The following is a 24,445-nucleotide window of genomic DNA, read 5'->3' as shown; positions in this document are numbered from 1 at the left end:
GTATAGGAAGAAAGAAAAAGTCTTAGAGAACAGTTGAAGAATATAAAAATGCAGGAAAATAAACGGGTTCTTATTGATCATGCAACATGCACAACTGATGATGGAAATGAAATTTTAGTTATTCCTTTTGAAGAATTTGAAAATAAATTACTGGAAATAAAGGATTTAACCAATGAATTGTCTTCTGAAAGAAAAAGGTATGTGTTTCATGTATGTTTGGATAAGTTACTTTTTTGGTATATTGTCAAAACTTTATTAAAGTACACTGCTTCTATAAATTAAGTAACAAAGAGAAAAATCATATCTCAAACTGTATGATGAATTTTTATGCAATTTGGTGAAAATCAGTATGATATAAGATAAGATGTGAAAGAAACACCCACAAAAATTGTAAATAAATAGTTCAGTAATAAATACATACGTGAAGAGAATGTTTAAAGTGCCTCAATGCTGTTGATAATGGCACCCATGAGTTTAATTGGTAATGAGTCACATTGCTCCTGCAAGCTCTCCTAAGTTCCTCAAGGTTTTGAGAACAGCAACACATCTACTTAGAGCATCCCATGCATGCTTAGTAGGATAAAGGTCAAGAGACCTGGCTGGGCCAGTCCATACATATGATAGTCTCTTCTTGAAGATATGGGTCCATGAGCTTTGCTTGATGAGGATGAGCACTATGATCTTTTAGAATAAATGTCTCCCAGGTACCTGGGAGACATTTATCAATGTTGCAGCATTCATGGTTCTGCTAAGGTCACTGTGTCCACCCAATGAGATGCTTCTCCAAGCCATCGCCCACCGTAAGTGTCTCTTTAATGGATATTAGAGAGAGAGATCATAATGTGTACCTCTTTCCAGATCAGAGCACACCTGGTATCACTTTGTAGAACAAATCTGGACTCATCTATAAACAACACTGACCCACTGGTCTTGAGTCTAGTTGGAACATAACCTGGCCCATTTCAAATGTTCTTCCTGTGGCATGAGGATAGGGACCATGCAAAATACCAGTCATCTGTGACTACCTTTGTGAAGCCTTCTGTGGACCATGGAATGAAATACCAATCCTCTTATAGTCAAGGCAAGATCAGATATTAGCTGATTCAAGATAGCATTCCTGTTTTGGAGATAGTTACCCATTGTGGTTGTAGCCCATGGCCTTCTTTCACTGTATCTCTAGGATGCTTGTGACTGTTGGAAACGATTGTACAGTCTATGAACCACAGAATAACTCAAATGCAACCATCTGGCTGCTTCTGTCTGACTTTGGCCAGCCTCTAATCCTATGATGGCTTATCACCTAAATTCATATTTTAAATGCCTTGTAGCCATATCCTAGAATATTGTTATCACAAAATCTCTTGAAAGTTTATTTTTCACCTGGTTAGACTATAATAAATTTAGTTTAATCCTTTATCCAAGTGTGAGCAAACAAGGTTTGCTCCTGAAAGTATCTTCAGGACTGGGGTAAGGTGGTAACAACACCGGGCAACTCGTTGCAAAGGTGGAGCAAGCTAACATCACTCCTATCTCAGTATCTCCCATAATGCATAACATTATACATATCCGTAAGGAGATGTGTTTTGCATTATGGGAGATACTGAGATAGGAGTGATGTTAGCTTGTTCCACCTTTGCAACGAGTTGCCCGGTGTTGTTACCACCTTACCCCAGTCCTGAAGATACTTTCAGGTGCAAACTTTGTTTGCTCACACTTGGATAAAGGATTAAACTAAATTTATGATAGTCTAACCAAGTGAAAAATAAACTTTCAACATCTTTCTCTAAATCCAGAGTAATTTAATAAAAAGGTGGCACACCGTTTGGCAACTCCTATAGGTAAAGATGACCTTGCTAATACTTCTGCCTCGTATCTCCACTTGGGCCTGGCTCCCACTGAAGAGACTTCAATAAAGGTCGGAACTAGTCTGGATAATGGCCCTTCCCTTAATGCATAACATTATACATATCCGCAAGGAGATGTGTTTTGCATTATGGGAGATACTGAGATAGGAGTGATGTTAGCTTGCTCCACCTTTGCAACAGTTGCCCGGTGTTGTACCACCTTACCCCAGTCCTGAAGATACTTTCAGGTGCAAACTTTGTTTGCTCACACTTGGATAAAGGATTAAACTAAATTTATTACACAAAATCTCCGTTTCATACACAAGTGAAAACTGCTCCAAAATGTCTGCTTTCATGACTCATTTGCATAAACTTCTGAGAGTGCTACTCATTTGGACAACTAGACTTGTCATTACTTTTTACATGATGTTCCTGACTTTCATTTGTTTTTTATTTTCTCCCAAGTTATCACAATTTTCTCTTTGTTCCTTAATTTATGAAAACAAGCGTATATTGAGTTATTTTAGTTTAAACCGAAAACATTTGATTTGGTAAAATGATACAAAATTCTATATTATAGCATTGAACCAATCTTGTACAGGCCACAGTAAATAGAGGTGTTCTCTCTCTCTCTCTGTGTGTGTGTGTACACCAAAAAAAAACATTCAACATCTTCTCATAATGCACCTTTTATAAATACTTCCAAACTTACACCTGTAATTCCACTCCTTTCTTTGAAACTTGTTTAAAAGAAATTAGTAATCAATCAACATCACTTGTCAGATAAACTTTAGCATCATCCTTAACAGTTTATTCTCCTCATTCATTCCTACTGTCTCTCTCCTTTGGATCAAGCTTCCATTCATATTGCTGATGAACCAATAAGTTCTGAGAAGTTCATGGGCAGGATTGTTATAAAAAATATAATACATGCATCTAATGAGGATGGAAAAGATTAAAATATACATGATAGATTCAGATGAGTGCAAATTTTATTTATAAATATCTTGCATCGCAGCAAGTAGCCACATTCAAATTGAGAAGTAAACCATCTACATTAATAACTGACACACTTGTTTTAATTTGTTTGAAGTCTCTAAATACAATTTACTAATATTTTCTTATTTAACAGAATTCAGTGCCTGCAAGAAGAATATCACTCTTCTGAGAAAAATTTGAAAGCATTAAGGCTTCAGTTAAGACATTTAGAAGAAAAATCTAATATGACATGTAAGTAGTTTTTTTTTGGTTGATATTTATTTATTATTTTTTGCCATGTTCTGCAAAGGTTTCAGCTAAAAAGGTTTTGAAGTTAATTCCTTTGCCATTCAAATATAAATTTGTTTAGTTTAATTAAGTAGTGGATGCTAATCAGTCATTAGAGATCCCTTAGCTAGAGGTCGCTATTGCTTCTATGCTATACATAGCAACTTACTACATCGAAAGTTTTGTTTCAATGTTAACAGAATCTGTTAATTAACTTGGCTTGGTAAAAGAATTTCTAATGACAAATTAATTTTTGCTAGTTGAAATATTTACACGAAAACAAGCCATCATTAGTTCAGGTTGCTACAACATAATTTTATTTCCTGATGAAAATAATCATTTTAGCAATTAATATTGGAGATAACAGATTATTACATTATAGTCCGTGCGGTTAGCCTAGTGGCTTTGGGCTTTGCAACCATGTGCCTGGGGAAGGAGTGTCCTAGGTTCGATTCCCGTCAACAACGCGAGGAGCTTAAGGATCTTTCTCAGCCACAGCCAAATTAGCCGGTCTTGGGCATGGACAGCAGGTTTTTTCCTGCCAGTTTATCTGGGGTTTTTCATCCTGCAAGCAGGCAAACCAGCCCCATGAACACAGACGGATTACGGTCAGGAATACTGACCTAGCCATAGGCCTGATTTGTCAGCTATGCCTGGTTCCGGAGCCCGGATAAAATTTGGAGGGACTGAGATGGTACTGTACCTCCCCGTAAAGGGGACTCACAGCCATTGTACATCATATGATAATTATTATTATTATTATTACATTATAAATAGAATAATACTTTAATCATGTCTGCATGGGAGAATCAAAGCTGAATGTGAGAATTACTGAGCAATTTCTCTAAGTGCTCCAGGTAAGATTTTTGCAAGCATACTTAAAAAGAGGTTGAGGAAATTGTGTAAGGGAACTGAGAGAACAAGCTACAATCAAGCCAAATAGAGCTTGTCAGGATCAGATTTTCACTTTGAAAAATAGTTGAAAAATCATGGGAAGAAGACAAGGATCTGTACTTCAGTTTTGGAGATCTGGAAAAGGCATAACATGGTGCCCAGGGAAAAGCTTTTCAAAACACTACAATTATATGGGAGAAATGGAATATTATACAGAGTAATTCATAACCTATATTTAGCTGTAAGTCAGCAGTTAGAATTGAAGAAAATACGGAAAGATGGTTTGATGTAAAATCAGGTGTAAGACAAGAATGCTCATTATCTCCACTTTTATTCATCTATATGGATGACATTATGAAAGAAAGTGACATTAAACCTAATATTGGAAGTTTTTCTTGATTTATGCAGATGTTGTACTTATAAACACATCCAGTGCAAGTCTCCAGGATTCTCTAAATTGAGTAACACCTGTAACAAATTTTGCATGAAAATCAGATAAAAACACAAACTATGAAAAGGTAGGGGCAGAGAAAATTTCTGCATTCTGAATGGAGAGCCTATAGAACAAGTACAATATTTATGCTCTTTAGAGTTTTTATTGAGATGGCGAGTTAAATCTGGAAATAGATAAAAGAATAAGCAAAGCTGATGTAGGGAGCCATATGAATAAATTTATATGGAATAAGAGAGAAATTTGCCAAAACACTAAACTAGCAGTATACGAAACAGTGTTCAAACCAGCTTTAAGTCATGGCTCTGAGAGCTGGGTTAGAAATAAAGCACTTGATCTAGATTAGAGATCACAGGCATGAAAGTTTTTAGAAAAATTAGGGGCCTAAACAGATGGCATCAACAGCAGAATCATATTAAAAATGAAGATATTAGAAAGGAACTCAGCATTTTTTTCATTCAAGAATGTGTGAGCAGGACTAATCTAAGGTGGTAGTATGGTCACTTAAATAGAATGGGAAAGGAAAGGTTAGCAAAACAGGTGTTTGATGCCAAGATAGCAGGAAAGAGACCCAGAGGGCAGACCAAGATCTAGGTGGATCCATTCATTCATTCAGAAGTGCCTTTGAGGCAAAACATTAGATATAGTATTATTGGAGTGCTTAGATATAATAGACTAATTTAGAGGATAATTGTTGATAGGAGATTATTAATAATGTAAACTTACTGAAGTAGTGCTATAATAGTAGTCTGGTCATCCCTTGAGGTTATATATAGGAAATCGGTGATGATAATCATGCCTACAAAATATGAATATATTGGAACCAGGGAAAAATTAAATTGCAGTATTTTATATGCTTCATTTTTCTACTTTATCATTCTAACATCTTTTGTTCATTTTAAAAATTAATATTGCATATCGCATTATGTATTCTTTGTAATTGCTTGATTTTTTTTTCTAATACTTTTTGGATAATTTTATTCATTTTTGAAATTTATGTTCTTATTTTCTTTTATAATTATTAATTTATAATATTTTTAATGATAATCCCATACACACACACATACACATATATACATATACACAGAAGAGATCTTTTGACCTGTAGTTAGTAACTGTTTCTGTACATAGTAGAAAGTTGAGGACAAAGAAGGAACTATTTAGCATTGGATTTGAAGACCTATAGATTGTACAGGAAGCCCATTAAGAAGTGTAATATATATTTGACAAGAAATTATATCATTTACCCAAGCACATAAGTTGGCTTGTGAAGTACAGGAAAACCTCAGTTAATGCGAGCTAAGCAAAATAGCAAGTGAATACAATAAACAATAGGAATAATTATAATTCATCCATCAGTTAGCATAAATTTGAAGAAAGAAAAAAAGTATAAGCTCTACTAGAGGATAAAATCATCAAAGGTAACAAAAATCAATCGCTTAAATTTTTATTTAATGTCTAAACATTTGATTGAACTACTTTTTTTACCAAAAAAATTAAGTGAAGTTATGAAGAGCCAAAGGCTTCAATTCGGCGACGTAAAATTATTCAAATTAAGGGTCCCTTAATTTAAATAATTTTACGTTGCCGAATTGAAGCCTTTGGCTCTTCATATATATTAGTAATTTATTAGGACACCTTCTTGGCAATTCTTATAATAGGGTATGTAAGCTCTGTTTGCCACAAACTTGGTATTATCTAGGTCTAGCTACTCACTGATGAGACCTCAATAAAGGTTGAAACTGGTCTGGGTAGTGACCTTCTCTCATAATGTAGAACAGCAATACAGCTCCTAGGAGCTGGGTTTCACATTATGGGTACCATCATTTTTTTATTTTTTATTTTATTTTATTTTTTTTATTTTGGGTAAATACCAAAAATAGTGATCGGAGCTTGCTCCACCCTTATTATGAGTTGCCTCAGTGTTGCACTACCAAATGGGTTATGTGTTGCACTATCCAGGTATTTGCTTACACTTGGATTTGCCAAACTTTATATAGTTTCTTTTTCGGCTGTGAAACAATATGGGATGTAATATCCCTTAATTTAAATAATTAAATAAAGATGTTTGAATAGTGCTCAACTTTTTTCATCTTGTCATGCAATTTGCGATAGCTAGCGATCACTTTATCAAGATTTTGGCAGACTTCGAAGCTTTGTTCCGAAACAAAAAATTTCTTGCAAGTTCTTTTTGCATTTCGCTTCTTAGTCATAACATTATCTTGTTCACACTCCTTTTCTTCTTCTTCGTATGCATGCTGTTCTTCTAGTAGAAGGAAATCATTCTCACTTAACTGTTCTGAATGGGAATTAAGCAAGTTTTTCAGCTTTTCCTTTAATGTAATTACTTTTCTTCTCTTTTTATTACTGGCGCTTTCTTTATCAGTGTTTCTCTTTTCCATATCAGGGGTTGAATATAATAAAGCCTTATAGGTATCGAAATTCAAGCAAAATGAAGGAAAAGTCATTGAGCAAGAGAACAGAATTTGCACGTGCACTTGCAATGATAGTATTGAGTCAACTGTCAAGCGTTGCCAGCAACCCCTGCAGCAATGTCATTGTTAACTAGCTGCTACATTGACAAGTACTGCTGCTTGCTGCAGATTGGCGACAAAAATGTTGCATAACGTAAAAAAATTGCATTAACTGATTATCACGCATATCGAATTCGCGTTAAGTGAGGTTTTCTGTATTTTCCAGATACAATCTTCTATATTCAACTAGCCTAGTTGACTTTTATATAGCAGCTGTTGATTTTATATTAATTGTCTCAATAACTCATAATGTCAAGGGCCTTTATATATATAGATACTTCATACAGAAACTTTGTTTGCTTATGCTCATGAAAAGGATTTAAACAAGAATATGATTTCTTATTGAGTATAATATACTTTTTAACAAAACAGTAAAACTTTCTCTGATCTGGAGTATTTAATAATATGGTGATACACCATTTTACAACTTGTATATAGAAAATATGAGTTCTAAATCGATTTACCCTTGGAGCAGGAGGAGGAGATATCACAAGAAGAATTCATTACTGCTGTCACCAAAATCCCTCTGTCAAAACAACTTGCAGGGAGAACATTCTAACAAAAGACGTAGAACTATAGAGACCAGATAGATGAATACTCACCAACACCAGATGTCCCAAGGAACATTGAAAAGGTTCCACCTGTTATACTAAGGGACAAGGACAAATGGACCACTGTCACATCAGCCCTTAGAGAACATAAAATCTCATATTCCTAGGCTAAAAATCAAGATGGAATCAAAATCCAGCCAGCTTCAGTCACTGACTACAGACAAATGACATAACTAATGGATAACAAAAGTCTTCCTTATCACACATTTACCCAGTGAAAAGAATCTCAAGGTGGTACTTTGTGGGGTAACTGAAGGTGTCACCTCTGAAGAAATCACTGCTGACCTTATGAGTCGGGGCCTTACCTTAGTAAAAGTGAGCAGGATGCTCAGGTCAGATAAACGGCCAATGCCACTGGTGCTCGTAGAAATCGACAAGGCACAGAAGAAATATATGAACTGACCGCTATCTGTGGCCTCAGAATTTCTGCTGGGCAGTGCCAAAGGTTTGGCCATGCCCAAAAACTTTGCAAGGCAATTTCAGGTGTTTAAAATTCATCGAGGGCCACCGACCATCATGTGCACCAAGCCAAGATCCACACCAACTAAATGCGCTAACTGTGGAGGACCTCACCCTGCCACCTACAAGGGATGCATTACACACCCAAAGAACCGTGGGTCAGCAACACACTACAGCGATGCTCAAGGCAGCCTTGCAGGTTGCACCCCGGTCCAAATAATCTCAAGCTCGACAATGCGGGAAAGAAGCAATGACCAAAACTTATGCAGAGGCCGCACGAACTAAGGCTGTTCCATCCCATGAACAAATAAGTTCTATTCTAACATCAGTATTAACTGCCTCACTAGCTACCATGTTACAAGAATTGAGCATGACAAATCCTTCGCCATCCTCTACGATAAGATTCCTACAAGGTACCCACTCAATTTTGACAGCCCTCAATAATGAATGAAAGAAAATTCCATCCCAACTCTCTCATGATCACTGCATGGAATGCAAATGGACTGAGTAACAAAATTCTGGAATTGCAAGAGTTCACTCACAGACACAATCCTGACATAATATTAGTAAATCAAACACATCTCAGGCCAACTAATAACCCCAAATTACGGAACTATATGTACAAAACAGACAGACTCACCAGCAGTGGAGGAGGTAGCCATATACATTAAAAACTACCTTAGCCACAATGTTCTGACAAATCCAAGAACCTAGAGATAACAGGTGTTGAAGTTCATACCAACAATGCTGGGCAGTATAAAAATCTATGCTGTATACAATCACAGCATTCCATTACTGGTATCTGACTTAGACACCATTCTCAGCTTCACAGACTCCATCATCATAGCTGGTGACTTTAATGCCAAACATACAGCCTGGTATAGCTCCACAATCAACTACAAATGTCGAACTCTAAATCATTACTCAATACAAAATTCTATTGTTGTAGCCAGACCCACAGAGCCCACCCATCACAGCTCATTTGGAAGCTCAGATGTACTTGACATAGTCATCCTCAAAAACATCAGATACCAGTATCAGTTGGAAACATTAAATGAACTTTCTTCCGACCCCAACCCCATTCTGCTTAAACTCGGTACACAAGAGCAATTCTCCCCTCCATCCTCTTTAATATCTTGGGACAAGCTCTCCGGAATTCTCCCTGACCACTTTGGCCCAGTCCCTGTTATTCACGCTAAAGAGGAGATAGACTTTGCTGTAAACAACTTAACCAGTCAAATCAAAAAAGCAATAAAGTCAGTCACCCAAACTACAGTCTTTCACCCTAGTGCTCAGATCCCCAAGGAAATCATGGATCTAATCAGATAGAAAAACAAAGCCAGAAAGAGGTACCATAACACAAGAGCCCCACAAGATAAAACAAATCTGAATAAATTAAATAGACAAGTTCGCGAAGCTCTCCAAAAACATCGAAACCAAGATTGGGAATCCAAGCTAATGAAGCTAAACCCAGAGGACAATTCCATTTGGAAGTTCTTGAGAACCCTCTGCACTAAAAGACAACTTCTACCCCCAATTCAGACTAAGAAGGGAATAGCCCATAGTGACAAGGAAAAGGCAGAGGCTCTGGTAGACAGCTTGGAAATGTAACCCCGCTTATGAAAATTTGAACATCAATCTTATCTACAAGATTCACTGCCGAGTTAAGCAGGCCATAACACAACAAAAGGATGATCCAGAACCTGTCACACCTGCATCTCCAGCAGAAGTTATAAATATCATAACTCACCTGAACAACAATAAGGCCCCAGGTCCAGACAGAATTACAAACAAAATAATCAAACTACTCCCCAGAAAAGCCATTGTGTATCTAGTCAACGTAATCAATGCCATCCTCAGACTCAAGTATTTTCCCTTAACATGGAAGATGACAGATATCACGCCAATCAAAAAGGTTGGAAAGAACACCCAGCTCCCCGAAAGCTACAGACCTATCAGTCTTCTGTCCAGCCTTGGAAAGATTGTGGAAAAGGTCATCCTTACAAAGCTTCAATCTGAAACAAATAAACTAGGTATTATTCCTAATGAGCAGTTCGGATTCAGAAAAAACCACACTACCGTACAACATATTCACAGACTGGTTGAATTCATCACGAAAGCCTTCAACTGGAACCTCCACACAGCTGCAGTCTTCATAGATGCTGCAAAGGCTTTTGATAACGTGTGGCGTCAGGGTCTTCTCTGCAAGCTCATCACATTCAGTATACCAACAAATCTAGTAAAAATAATTCACTCATATCTCAAAGACAGATTCATGCAAGTCAAAATAAATGAAACTGTGTCAAACATACGCAAGGTCCTACAGGTGTGCTGCAGGGCTCACTCCTGCCCCCCCCCCCTGCTGTTTTCTATCTACATAGCTGATATCCCTCAAAACCCAAGCTCAACAATCACTGTATTATATGCAGATGATACTGCATTATTAGCAACATCTCTCGGCCCCAAACTAAGCAAACCCACAGAAGAGTTCAGCCATACTGTTCACTAGAAAGAAGTTTCAGACCAAGGAAGACATACATCTACTAGGAGTTAAGATCCCATGGCAGAGTGAAGTCAAGTATCTCAGCGTAATGCTCGACAAAAAACTACAATTCACCAGTCATATAAAAGACATAAGCTCGAAGACATCCAAAGTAATTGCGCAGCTCCACCCCATGATGAACAGAAAAAGCAAACTGGACACCCAGAACAAACTACTTATATACAGGATGGTAATATGCCCAGTCAACACTTATGCATCTCCTGCATGGAGCAATACCTCGAATATAAATATTCAAAAGCTGCAGAGAATACAGAACAAATGCTTGAGAATGAGTTTAGATGCCCCATGGTTTATCAGAAACTCCCAGATTCAAAGAGAAGTCAACATTCTCTACATCACATCCCTCCTCCATGACCTAGCAGTAAAGTTCTTCACCAAGACAAATAATCATCCGAACCTGCTGATCAAACAAGCTTCAGACTACAATGAAGCAGAATTCTGCTTCATTGTAGTCTGAAGACCAAAGTCAATTCTATGCTCAGCTGAACACAGCTAATCTCACTGCCCTTTCAGGGCGAGCTTAAAGCTCTAATTCTCCACTCAAAGAACTTTCCTTCTCAGACAAAGGGGAATACGAAAAGCATTTATGCTTCACCCATCAAACCAGTATCGTTCTGCGTTCTGCCTTGGCATCTTCCTGGGTAGTGGTTTACCCATAATGTTTTTGCATTATGGGATGTTGAAGCAGTTGATGTGAGGTCAACAGTCTCTATATACAAGTAATTAGTTGTGAAGATACTTCACATGCAAGTCTTGTTTACTTATACTTAAGTAAAGGTTTAAAACAAGAATTTAATTTCTTGTCAAATATAATATGCTTTGTTACTCGTTGATAAAAACTTTCTACATTTTCTCTACTGATACCCTTTGAGTATCAGTAGAGAAAATGAACAAAAAGGAAAGAAAATTAGTTCTGCAAATTTGTTGTTGTTTGGAAGTATGGCCAAAGAACTGAAATTGTGGGTCTATTAATGTATTGTCTGCTAATTGTATGTGTTTTTATGAGGTGAAAAGCACAAGTTTCTGGTTGAGAAAATACTGTCCATATAAGTTGGGAGTTGAATAAAGATGACCAGCCACTGCACAGGTTTTAAGAGATTTAGAAAGGAGTGGAGAACATTACCATTGTGAGTTCCAACAAATGGCATCTTTGGAAATATCTATAGAAAATGCAGAAACTAAATTAAAAGTTAAATTTAACAAACAGTTCAAGAAACAGAAACTGTCTGCATTGTATAAAACATGCATCATTCAGTCCAAGTCATCGTACATGGGAAAAGCAGGTTAACTGCAATTTAATTTCTATTAAATGCAGTTCATAATTACTTCCAAATAGCAATAATATGAAACTAATGCATTTTACAGAATAACTACAATACTATTAAGATATTAATGCTATTTGGAAGTAATTATGAATCAAATGAATGGAGTAAAGAGACTGTTGGAAATATATGAAAAATTCATGCTGAATTTAATAATGCAGATTCCCAAAGAATAATTTTTAGAGACCTATATTGAAGGCTGTATTCTGGCAGTTATGCTTATTTGTATAAGTTTTGCATAGGCTGTCAAATAAGATGATGAGTGTGGTGTACTTTCTTAGCAAAACTATAGATAGGATTTTTAGATTAGTTTGTGAATGTCTCTCTCGCTCTGTCTTCCAAGTAATTTCCATGTATCATGCTCTTAAAACATCAATTGAAATGCCATCATCACTAGATGGTCTTTCTGGTACCCACATTCTTCATAATTCTGCTGATGTAATGGGGAGTGGGAAGGGAGTCATAGGAGATATTGAATTCAGTATGTTTGGAATAGTAAAAGAATATTTATCTAAATAATCATTATAGGAGTTTCAGAAAAGTAAAATATCAGAAGACTATTGATGTTGAAAGGTTTTCTGATTGGTTAGATTATAAATGAAAGATGCCAAGAAATTAATTTCTTAGCATTTTTAATTTATGTCAGAAGATAGTTTTCTGTCCTATGTATTAATGATAAAGAGAAACACATCTATATGACAGAGGTAGAAGCTGCATGAGACAAAAGATATGATCAGAAAGTGCAACTGCCATGTATGTGTGATATAAGTTTCCAGTTTGGCCTTTGCAGTTTTTATTATATGGATAATTTGTGTGTAGCTGTTGCAAATTTAATTATATGCAGGAAACAACAAAATATGATGAAAGCCAGTTACAAAGGTTGCTGACATGATTTTGAAATTTATCTTAATGTTGGATTTTCATTTTATTGTCATATTGAATAATTATATGTTATGTATGCCAAATTACAATTTTTTCTTAACAGTGAAAGAACATGAATCATTTAGAAATATTTAAACACTTGAGTGAGTTGTCTTTTGTTGCTGTTTATAAGAATGTGACAAATATAATAATAATAAAAAAGAAGAAAAGTAAGAGATGATAGTGCTTTTAGGAAGTAATGATTTAAGTAGTGATAAATACTGCATGGGAGAGGATATGAAAGGATTACTCGAAGAAAGAAAAGTTATAAAATGAAAATACAGGGTGATTCAAAAAGATGGACTCAATTTTGTAAGTCTATATATATATCAAACATAGAACTAGTGACAAATATGATGTAAAGTATATTTGATAATACTCACAATAAAGTTTATAGATGTTAGTCGGTTGCGGTATTGCAAGTTCTCTGCTCGCTCTACAGGTTGACTTGCTTGGGCTACGCTCAAAAGTCTGTTGAATTCGTCTCACATTTTCCTCCGATACACGTGGTATGCCCAAGCTTTTTCCCTTACATAGACAACCTGTTTGCTCAAATTGATAATTCCAACGACAAATGCTCTTCCTTGTTTGAGGTTTAATGTTGAAACAATGACAAAATGCATGCTGCACCGCAGTCGCCAACTTGGTTTTAATGAGCTCACGAATGCAAAACATTTTGTGCTGCATGGTAGCCATTTTGCTCACGGCTGTGCGCTAGGCAAGCGCTCTAGCAGTAGTATTTCAAACTTTAACACCTCCTCTTTCAAATGTTATGTAGATCATTCACATATGATGTATAGTTCAGGAAATATAGCTGTACGAATTGAGTCCATCTTTTTGAATCACCCTGTAGTTTATTGCCAAGACACAATAGTAATAAATTATGAAAGTGAGCAATGTAGAAGAAATGGGTGCTAGTTTTTATTTGGATGAGTTTGATAGCCAAAAAGACATGTATAAGAGGGATAACCTTCACTTGAATGGATTTAGCATCCTGAAGAAATTATTTATTGGGACAAGACAATGCAGTGAGTCAGGGAAAGAAACTAGATCATCATGGAAGGAATGGCGAGAATGTGCCAGTGTAAGTTCATTTAATATGCGTAAATGTGATATTGATATATGGATGTTAATAAGCAGAAAGAGAAAGTTCCCCAACTGGACCATGCAGCCTGAAGATGTAAATATACAAAAAAGTGAGATGATAACTTGTTATATCTATCCACAAATAATAGCAAGTCATTTGAGCCTAGTTACAGCAGAAACTTATGAAAGTAGTAACAATAATAATGTCATATGTAGCAGTGAGTTTGAAGCTATATGGTGTGAAGTAGAGGTTAACAGGATGAAATATATGGTGGGTATTGCTAGGGTGATTAACTGCATTTCCAAATTACCCTGATGAGTACTAAACAAGAAGTCGTTATGAGTGACTTAAATTATCTGAATATTGATTGGGTAGCAGGGAAAACTTAAGAATAAAAGAAAGTATTGAGGTTCATCTCAAGGTGCATGTGAAAGGACCTTTAAGTCATAGTGTTATCTTTAATCATAGAGTTAGAAAGGATCTCCTGTATTCATCTGTGAAGTAACTATATATGTAGAAAGGTCATTACCTTGGGTATATATTATATTAAAGATACCAAGCAATTTTATAAGCTAGGTTTTTTAATCCTTTTTCCTAAGTAAGCAAACAGACAAGTAAGTCAAGTTTGCAGCTGCATGTAGTGCAACTTGTGGTAAAGGTGGAGCAAGCTGATAACTTTCTTTAGAATTTTCTCCTAATGCAAAGCACATTTCCTTGCGGAAATGTATGATGCTATACATTAAGGTAATGGTCACTACCCATACCGGTTTTGACCTTAATTGAGGTTTCGTCAGTGGGAGCCAGACCTAAAAAAATGCCAAGGGTGAAGTAATACAGAGCTCATAAATATTTTACCTAAACAAGTTGCCATAAGGTGCTTTGACTTCATTAAATATAAAAATCTCAGGATGAGAGTAATATGTAGAAAGTTTTTTACCTTGGGTATATATTATGTTAAAGATACCAAGCAATTTTATAAGCTAGGTTTTTTAATTCTTTATCCCAAGTAAGCAAACAGACAAGTAAGTCAAGTTTGCAGTTGCACATAGTGCAACTCATGGTAAAGGTGGAGCAAGCTCTGATCACTTTCCTTAGAATTTTCCCCTAATGCAAAGCACATTTCCTTGCGGAAATGTATGATGCTATGCATTAAGGTAATGGTCACTACCCATACCGGTTTTGACCTTTATTGAGGTCTCGTCAGTGGGAGCCAGACCTAAAAAATTCTAAGGCTACATGCAGCAGCAAACTTGACTTACTTGTCCGTTTGCTTGCTTGGGAAAAAGGATTAAAAAACCTAGCTTATAAAATTGTTCGGTATCTTGAACACACACACATGTTTGTGTGTGTGTGTGTGTGGAAATTCCATTTTGGAATATATGAATATTTCCAATTCATGTTACATGTTGAACTGCAGAACTTGAAATTATGGCAAACTCAGGAGAATATCATGTTCAGTCCTGTGGTATCAGTTGCTGCATGGAAGGCTTTGAAAAGATTCTTAAGTGATAGAGTATCTAAACATATCCCTAGATTTAGAAGAACAAACTTGGTGGATGTGCAGCCTTATTTAGCATGAGTTCCATGAGAAGATGATCAGGAAGTAATATCATGAGAATAAGGGTGAGAGGAGTTATGAAATATATAAAGCACAGGAGTATTGCATAGAAAACCAAATCAGAGTATGGACAAAAATTGGCTGTGCAGGCTAAAGATAACCCCAAAAAAAATTATTTATTCTGCAAGTGAAAGTAATTGCTTCTTTTAACACTTGTGTCAAAAGGCAAATGACAAATAGAACTTGTTCAAATAACAAGTGCTCACTTTGCTAAGAATCTATTAACCTGGTGTGGGAAACATGGAACACAAGGCCACAAATGCATTGAATAAAGAGATAGAGGTGCATATGATGAGGTTTCTAGGACATTTGCATAACCTGAGTAAGAATTTGGTAATAAGGACAGATGGGATATCAGCATGTACAAGGGTGGTCTGAAAAGTTCTTGGCCTAACAATGAAAAAACGAATTTATAATTTCAAAATTATTTTTCAACATAATCTCCCTTAAGATTAAAACATTTATTCCAGTGATGCTCCAGCGCCATTATCCTGTCTCTGTAGTGGTTCTCAGTAAGATCTGCAAAATACCCCTCTATAGCTGCAATACCTCTTGATTCAAAGAAAAATGCTGACCAGCAAGGAAGAGTTTTAGTTTTGGGAACAGATGGAAGTCGGAGGGAGCCAAATCTGGGGAATAGGTGGATGTACCAACAATACATAGTGCAGATCCCTTAATTTTCCCATTGCCAAAACACTTGTGGGCAGGTGCATTGTTCTGATGAAAGATTTTTTTTTTTTTCTGCAAATTCGATCTTTTCTCATGAATTTTTTTTGTCTAGTCTGGTTAAAAGATCAGAATAATATTCCCTGGTTATTGTTTTACCCTTTTCAAGATAATTAATAAACAAAATGCCTTAAGCATCCCAAAACACCGATGCCATGACCTTTCCTGCTGATTGAACCGAATTTGTCTTCTTTAGTGATGAACAACCGGCTTCTGTCAACTGTTTTGACTGATGTTTGGATTCTGGTGTGTAATGGTATATCCAAGTCTTCCATAGTAATGAATTGAAATACAAAATCAGTTTCATCCTTGTTCAAACGCTTCAAGCACTGTTCAGAGATTTTCATGCAAGTGCATTTTTGATCTGCTGAGAGAAGTGCAGCATCCATCTTGCACAAAGCTTTTTGTTTTTCTTCATGTGCAATTCTTAATGCAAAATATATCCTGTACAGTCTTTTGAAATGCCTATAGCCTCAGCAATTTCACTCGCCTGACATCCAATACCATATCATGCACTTGATCAATGATTTCTGGTGGTGTTACACTTTTTGGATATTCTTTACATGGATCATCTTCATGGCTGGTACAGTCATGTTTAAACTCAGCAGCCCATTTCTTAATTGTTGAACATGAAGGAGAAGAGTGTCCATAAACTTTTATGAACTTTGAATGAATTTCTTTTGGTGTTAAACCTTCTTTTTTACAAAGAATTTTATAACCGCACGATATACTCAGTTGTATCCATTTCAAGGAATACAAACAACACTTTTGCTTTAGACAGCTGTATAAAACAAACTACTTGATTGAATGACTTGCAATTTCTCATGGATGCTTATGACAGATGTACCAACTTAGAAAGAAAAAAAATCTTGCCGATAGTGTTGCCATGTATGGTCGAGGCTGAGAACTTTTCAGACCACCCTCGTACTTCTAATATCTGCTATTGCAAAGAAAATAATAGCAAATATAACTGAATGACTTTTCTTTTAATTGATAGTGCTTTGGCACAAAAGATAAATATCGTCACTCTTCTCCCTTCCCTCCCCAGAAAAAAAAAAAAAAAAAAAGTTACACAACATTAACATTTTGTTACAGGCTACACATATTTTCAATGACTGGAGCAACATTTGTAATCTGCTTTTAAAATTCTTAAATGCTGTTTTACCATGCAAATATATTTTCAGAAAATATCTTAATATGCAATTTCTGATTTGCTAGTTGAGGATTTACACAGCTACTCTAAAACACAAAGAGATAAAGAAAGTCCTGAGAATTTCGTGCCATCACAAGGTAGTGGGATTGTTAATTTAATAAAAATGACTTCATTAGAATCAACTGTGCTCCACCAGAAGCAAGAAATCCATCATCTCAAGAAGGAAAATCATCAACTCATTGCAAAGATGAACAGACTTAAAAAACAGTAAGTTAATGCTGGTGTGTTTTGCTTATCTTTATAAGCTAAATATCATGTAAAATTTTTTAACACGTTTGCTGCCAACTACGAGTATACTCATAGTTGGTAAACCAGCCACACAAGCCAGCTACGAGTATACTCGTATGACGCTTACCTCCGGCAACGAGATTACCATACTAACCTTGAAGAAGTGAAAATGCTTGGCTTATGGAGCTAGCATCAAAACTGTGTATTCTCATAGATGGTATATGCTCTGCACAAGCCAACTACGAGTATACTCGTATGACGCTAACCGCCGGCAACGAGAGTACCGCACTGACCTTGAAGAAGTGAAATTGCTCGGCATACGGGAACAGACTATGCCAAATTAGCGTGGTAGCGAACGTGTTAAATACCACGTTTTCTCAATAAAAAAAAAAGTTATTTGACCAAATTTTCAAATTTCCTTTATTCTGGTATGGTTGGAAAGAAAGAACAATGTTTTAATAGACATTTTTTTATGAAAATGGCAATTTGTTTCAGTGGCTAATTTCTTAATATATTTGTTAATTCTATAATTCCACTGCTTTCTTTGAAACTTGTTTAAAAGAAATTTGCAATCAATCAACATCACTTGTCAGATAAACTTTAGCATCATCCTTAACAGTTTATTCTCCTCATATTAAAGAAAAAGCATCATGGATAGTTTGCTGCAGTGATTTTTTTTTTTTAAGGCATAGCACTGAACTTGAGCTTTTGAGGTTTTTTTAATATGTTGTTAGGTATAGCAGTGTTTACAGTGGTGAAGAGTCAAATATGTAAAACTGAGTTCATATTTTTAAATTTTCTGAACACTGCATTTATTTTTCTCATTTTCTTCTCTAAAAATTACACTTGTATTATTTACTTTTATTTATAGGTATTATTTCTGGAAATTCCCATGTTCTCTTAAAAGCTATTATTTTTACAGCAATTTCTGCCTGTTTTCATTTAGGAGTGTCCTTTATTTTAAATACATTGGCTTTTTACTCAAGAATTCTTAGGGTATTATAAGTGTATTTTAAGGGTAAATATATGCAGACTAATAGAGGAAGAAATTTTGCACATACCTTGTTTCGATGTTAGGATGTCTTCGTTCTTCATACTTCTGCTGTTAATGGGGGTAGGAAACGTGGACGTGTTTGAGGCAAGGTGGGAAGATCAATTAGAAAACCCGGGTTCTTTTAAAATAATATATATATACATATATATATTATTATATTTAAGGGCGCTTCTTTGGGGAAGGGTTTTATGGGAAAACGGGCGGGGGAGAGCCGTTTCGATCATGTTATCGTCTTCGGAACATTTCAGGATAAGTGTAGGGCTGTGTCATGGCAGCTAGGTGTATCTGCTTTAGGGGAGCTTGTGTTGCTTATTGGTCAGAGTCGTGACCTAATTTTTATGTTGTGGCGCTTCCAACACTCGGCAATTGGGTAGGGTCGGTAGATGGTGATTGAGTTTTCGTCGCATTTTATGGCAATTTTTTACGATATTCTAAGCATTGTTTCATTGTCTTGTTTGTCTATTATTATGGCCTTGTCAATTTGGGTATGTTTCTGTTCATGGACGTGGACTGCTTTCTGTCTTCCCTGTACTCTGTATTCTATTTTTCTTTTTGATGTTGCATTTTTTTGTGTTTAAATGTTCTGGAATAGGGATGTTACAGTTGCAGAAGTGTTCTTGTAGTCTGGCCCATAAAGACTTGATGGTGGAACCTGTGTAGGTGATATCAGTCTTTTTGGCAAGGAAATTTGTAGACTACACAGTGGTGTTCTAATATTTGAAATGAATTTTCGAGCCTGGGAGAAAATGTTAATCAGAAAAGCGAGCAAGTAATATTTTGTTTCCTGATCATCACTTGGGAATCAATTCTGTATGCCACAGAGAATACCCTCCCATATCGTGCAGTCATCTAGTATTCTAGAGTATCCTGAAATTGAAAGTACAGGTTAAGTGAACGTCAGAAACAAAACCCATCATTTTTGAATTTTGGAGCAAACATAGACAGATGCATCTTTGTGTGTGAGAGATTTAGTGGGTTTTAAGAGAGTTGTTAATTTTTGGTTTGTGGTGAATACTAGTTTATAGTCCGTGTGTTTGAAAATGTATTTGTAGGCTTTGTGTGTTTTGGATGTAGGCAGTTTGATAACCTTTCATGTTGGGAAGTCTGTTTTTATTGTAGGGTTGTTTTGACGGGTTTTTGCTGTTCTGTTTGCGTAATTTATTAGTTGTGTGGGATAGTTGCGATTTTTAAAAATTTTGTTAAATTCTTTAATTCCATGTTGAGGTAATTACGGTTAGTTGAGAATTTGTAAGCATTTATAAATTGTGATAGGATGATCGATTTTTAACCGAATATGGATGGTATGAACTGAAATGGAGTTAGCTCCCGATATGCATGGGTTTGTGGTATATTTTTGTGGCTATTTTGTTGTTAGTTCTGATTAATGTCAGGTTTAAGAAATTGATGGATTTGTTTGGTTCAGTTTCCATGGTGAATTTTAATCTGTTGCTGTAATTGTTAAGGGATGTTTGTAAGGTGGTGATGTGTGTAGGTTCTCCAATGCATAGAATGTCGTCCACGTATCTGCCATAAAAGGTGATGCCGGGGGGGATTCTGTGTGTGCCAGGAATAATTCCACTAGTTGTCCACTGATGTTTTGGCCCATAGAGAGGGCCAAACAAAGGATTTAACTTCACTGTTATCCCCTAGACATGTACCTAGAAAAGAATCATTATCGAAGTCCAAGCAAAACTTGAAAATGACCCAAACAGAGATACAATATTCCAGATAAATAAACATCATAAATAGCAAAATAATAGTGAAACCCAACATTACTCCCAACTTACAAAAAGCCCGAATATAATGATCACAAAAGCAGACAAAGGGGATACAGTAGTCATCATCATCAACCAAACCGATTGCCACAACAAAATAATGGCCATCTTAAACGACCAACACACCTACCAAAAAATCCAAAATGATCTCACCCCCCGACCTCATAAAACAAATCAACAACACCCTACACACCTTAAAAAATCAAAACAAGATAGGCAAAACCACAATGAAAAACACAACACCCCACAAAGGGGTGTTGTGTTTTTCATGTGAATTTGAATTTGTGTGAACATGTGAATTTGTGGTTTTGCCTATCTTGTTTTAGTCTCCTACAAGAAATTTTGCACCATTAGCAAAATTTGTAGCTAAACTCATCAAACCATTACGTACAACAAAACTCTATGATAAAAAATATGGACGACCTATTCCAGAAAATAAATAACATTACTTTATCCCGGGAAGACATCCTCACCTCATTGTTTGCAACTTCGTTATACACTAACGTGGACGTCCCCAGAACATTAGACATTGTACACACACAACTTACAGAGGACCACACCCTGCACACACGCACACACAAATTTAACACCTAATGACATCATAAACTTGATCAAACTCATAATATCAGCCAACTTCTTTAAGTTCAAAAACAACATGTATGTTCAAATTTTCGGTCTCCCTATGTCAGTGGACAACTAGCTATGCCCACAGGCGATAGTTGAAGGTATATACAGCCTCAAATATCACCTAGCCAAGAAACTAGCATCAACACTCAAGGAGTTGGTAGGTCATTCCCCCCCCCCCCCCTCCTATATTAAACACACACACACAACACTTTGTAAACAAAATCAATGACATCACACTGGAAAAGGATGATTTATTAATCAGTTTTGTCGTCTCTGCCCTCTTCACAAAGTTCTGGATATTTTGTGTGGCAAAACACTTTCTACCTACAAAAAGAAGGCACAGCCATGGGCTCACTATTATTCCCCCCTATTGCTAACTTTTACATGAAACATTTTGAGCAACATGCTTCGGATTCCTCTCCTTTAAAACCCAAAGTCTGGCTTAGATACGTTGATGATGTTTTTGCTATCTGGCCCCATGGCTGCTAGACACTTTCCTTAGCCACCTAAACAAATACACAAACACATACAATTGAGATTGAAAAGCAGAACACTTCCATTTCTAGATACACTTGTCACATGTCTTCCTTCTGGCAGTCTTTTCTTCACTGTTTACCCAGAAACTGACACATACTGGCCAATATGTACACAAAAAACTAGGGGTCATTAATACACTTAAAGGGCTTTGAAGATTTGCTCCAATGAACAAACATTTAAAGATGAATTAAAAGTTATCAACAATACCTTCTTAAAAAAACTAGTTAAGTTAGCCTTTCTGATCATGCCCTAAACAATTTACAAGAATTGATTGAAAAAGCACCTGTTGTTTACATCACACCAAAACATGGTATGCATGTAAATTTAAGGAGGCCTGTGAGATTCTTACCAATCACCCTAATCTTAACAATGATGATGGTCTAAAAATCCCAAGCATATGGAAGGCACATTCTACCCACTCCCTAAGAGTTAATTTTAAATAAAACCATAGGTAATCCAGGATGGATTCTAAATCTAATATAACAATTATCATGTTAAATTAGGACATCATTTTCACTGTAACAAAACTATCTATATGAAAGAATGTTTCTCTAATGTTGTCTTAAATTGAATATAGCTTTGATGCAGTTAATTTATTTCATTTTATTTTCACTAGGCCGGTAAAATTAACCGTTGATCAAATCATTGTCTCTTCAGCACATACTATGTGAAATGCAATTTAGCTTGTCTCTGTATATATATATATGTGTAATATGTGTATACTCCAGATGATGACCTTAATACGAAGGTTGAAACGTCGGGAAATTGAAAAATTATTTCTAACACAGTTGTAGAGTCCATAATTTGTGTAAAATAAAATGAAGTTCTTCATTCAGGATGCAGTTGATGTCTTCAATATTTCTGCTTATTTTCATTGTCTTTTTAATGCTCATTTTCTATACCAAATATTACAGCAACTATTCAATTTGATCAGGGAATCCTGTAGATTTGTCATAGATTTATTTAGAAATATAACATTTACATAATGTAAAGAGCTGAGCTTAACATCTCCAATTTTGATATCAAGTTTAATTCTGCTTTCCTTCATAATGTGATCCATATAGATGATGAATAACAGTGGAGATAATGTACACCCTTGTCACACACTTGACTTAACATCAAACCATCTTCCCGTATCTCATTCAGTTTAACTGCTGATTTATAAATCAAGTAGAGTTGATATAATGTCTCATTTTACACCATATAACTGGACAATTATAACAACTTTTTTTCTTGGCACCGTGTCATATGCCTTTTTCAGATCAACAAAACTTAAATACAAGTTCTTGTTATATTCCCATGATTTCTCAGCTATTTGTCTTAAAGGGGAACTCTGATCTCCTGAGAACCTCTGTTTGGCCTGAATCCATCTTGTTTTTCTCCAAGCTTCTTCTCCACTATTTTTCTTAGCTGTATTCTCAAGAGTACTTGCATAAATTTTACCAGGAACACTCAGTAGAAAATTCCTCCATAATTCTCACATTCAGCTTTATTCCCTTTTTTATAGATGACTACTATGAGTTCTCTACTTCATTCATCTGGAATTCCACCCTCTGACTAAACTTCTGAATTATGCAATATAGCTACTGTAAAACTTTTATACCTCCATATTTTAACATTTCTGATTTACAGTAGCTTTTTCTATTCAAGTACAATTATATATTCCAGATGACATTCCTGTCAAATGTTTTCTACCACCATGCTCTCACTGCTTGTTTCATTTAGCAATCTTTCAAAGTAATTACTCCATACATCAAGAATATCTTTATACTCAGATTTCATGTCCCCTTTATCATATTTAATTTCTTTTACAGTACTTTTCCTCCTTTTCTGAGCTTTTTCAATAGCCTCCAGTAGATTTTACCACCTTTCTGATATTTATTTTCATTGTTCTTACCAAAGTCTTCCCATGACTTTTGTTTAGCTAATTTTGCACAATGCTTTACCTACTTACATTTTTCTCTACTGAGAGCACAAGGTGACTTACTTGTCAGCAACTTTTGATATGCTTTCTTCTTTTCCTTGACTGCCTCTTTAACTTCCTGAGTCCACCATGGAGTTCTGATTTTTCTGTCCTTGCAGATTAGCTCACCACATTCTCTCTCTCTCTGGATGAATCAATCAGTTTTCTTTAGGGTTTTTCAAATCTTCAAGGTTTGGTGCTTGTTTTCAAACTTGGTCAGTTTTTCTTGAACAATGTTTGTGTATGAGTCTATAGTTCATATCTAATAGCTGTTCAACTTTGCTTCATTTCAAAACTCTTACACACCCTTCTTTTCAATATGAAGTTTAATTTTATCCTGCTCAACACTAAATGGTGATCATTTCCTATATCAAATCCTCTGTATACTCTTGTGTCCTGGACCAGTGGGAAAATATCAATTTTGACAACATAGTCAGTGAGACTTCTTATTCCTTGCATATTTTCTCCATGTGAATAGTTATCTAACACCATGTTAGGACATGGTGTTGGATAACTAGTCCATGTTCTGAGCAGAAATCTAGTAGGTACTTATCATTATTATTAGCTTTGCCCATTTCTCCAAATTTTCCCCAAAGCATTCTGTTTAGATCTCCAACAAGGACCACTTTTCCTTTTTTGTTGTGTCAGCTTCTAATCTAATTCTAATTAGATTAGAAGAATTAATTTAATTCTAATTAGATTAATTCTTCCTTCTAATGCCTCAAAAAATTCCTCCACTTCTTCCTGATTAG

General features: G+C 35.8%; 1 protein-coding gene across 1 annotated transcript in view; it reads left to right on the top strand.

Moving 5' to 3' along the window:
• The window catches only part of cmet (CENP-meta), a 370,306-nt gene that overhangs the window by 331,737 nt on the left and 14,124 nt on the right, over positions 1-24,445 (top strand). Inside the window, exons 20-22 of the mRNA XM_090393925.1 lie at positions 7-197; positions 2,977-3,074; positions 17,515-17,716. Coding sequence (XP_090250051.1) covers positions 7-197; positions 2,977-3,074; positions 17,515-17,716 — 491 coding nt within the window. The remainder of the gene's footprint in view (positions 1-6; positions 198-2,976; positions 3,075-17,514; positions 17,717-24,445) is intronic.

This window comes from Typopeltis vanoorti, chromosome 6 (genome assembly GCF_054136105.1).
Source record: "Typopeltis vanoorti isolate ZY-2024b chromosome 6, IOZ_Tvanoo_1.0, whole genome shotgun sequence".
In the NCBI taxonomy this organism is placed as follows: Eukaryota; Metazoa; Arthropoda; class Arachnida; order Uropygi; family Thelyphonidae; genus Typopeltis; species Typopeltis vanoorti.
This window is presented reverse-complemented; position numbering and strand designations above follow the sequence as displayed.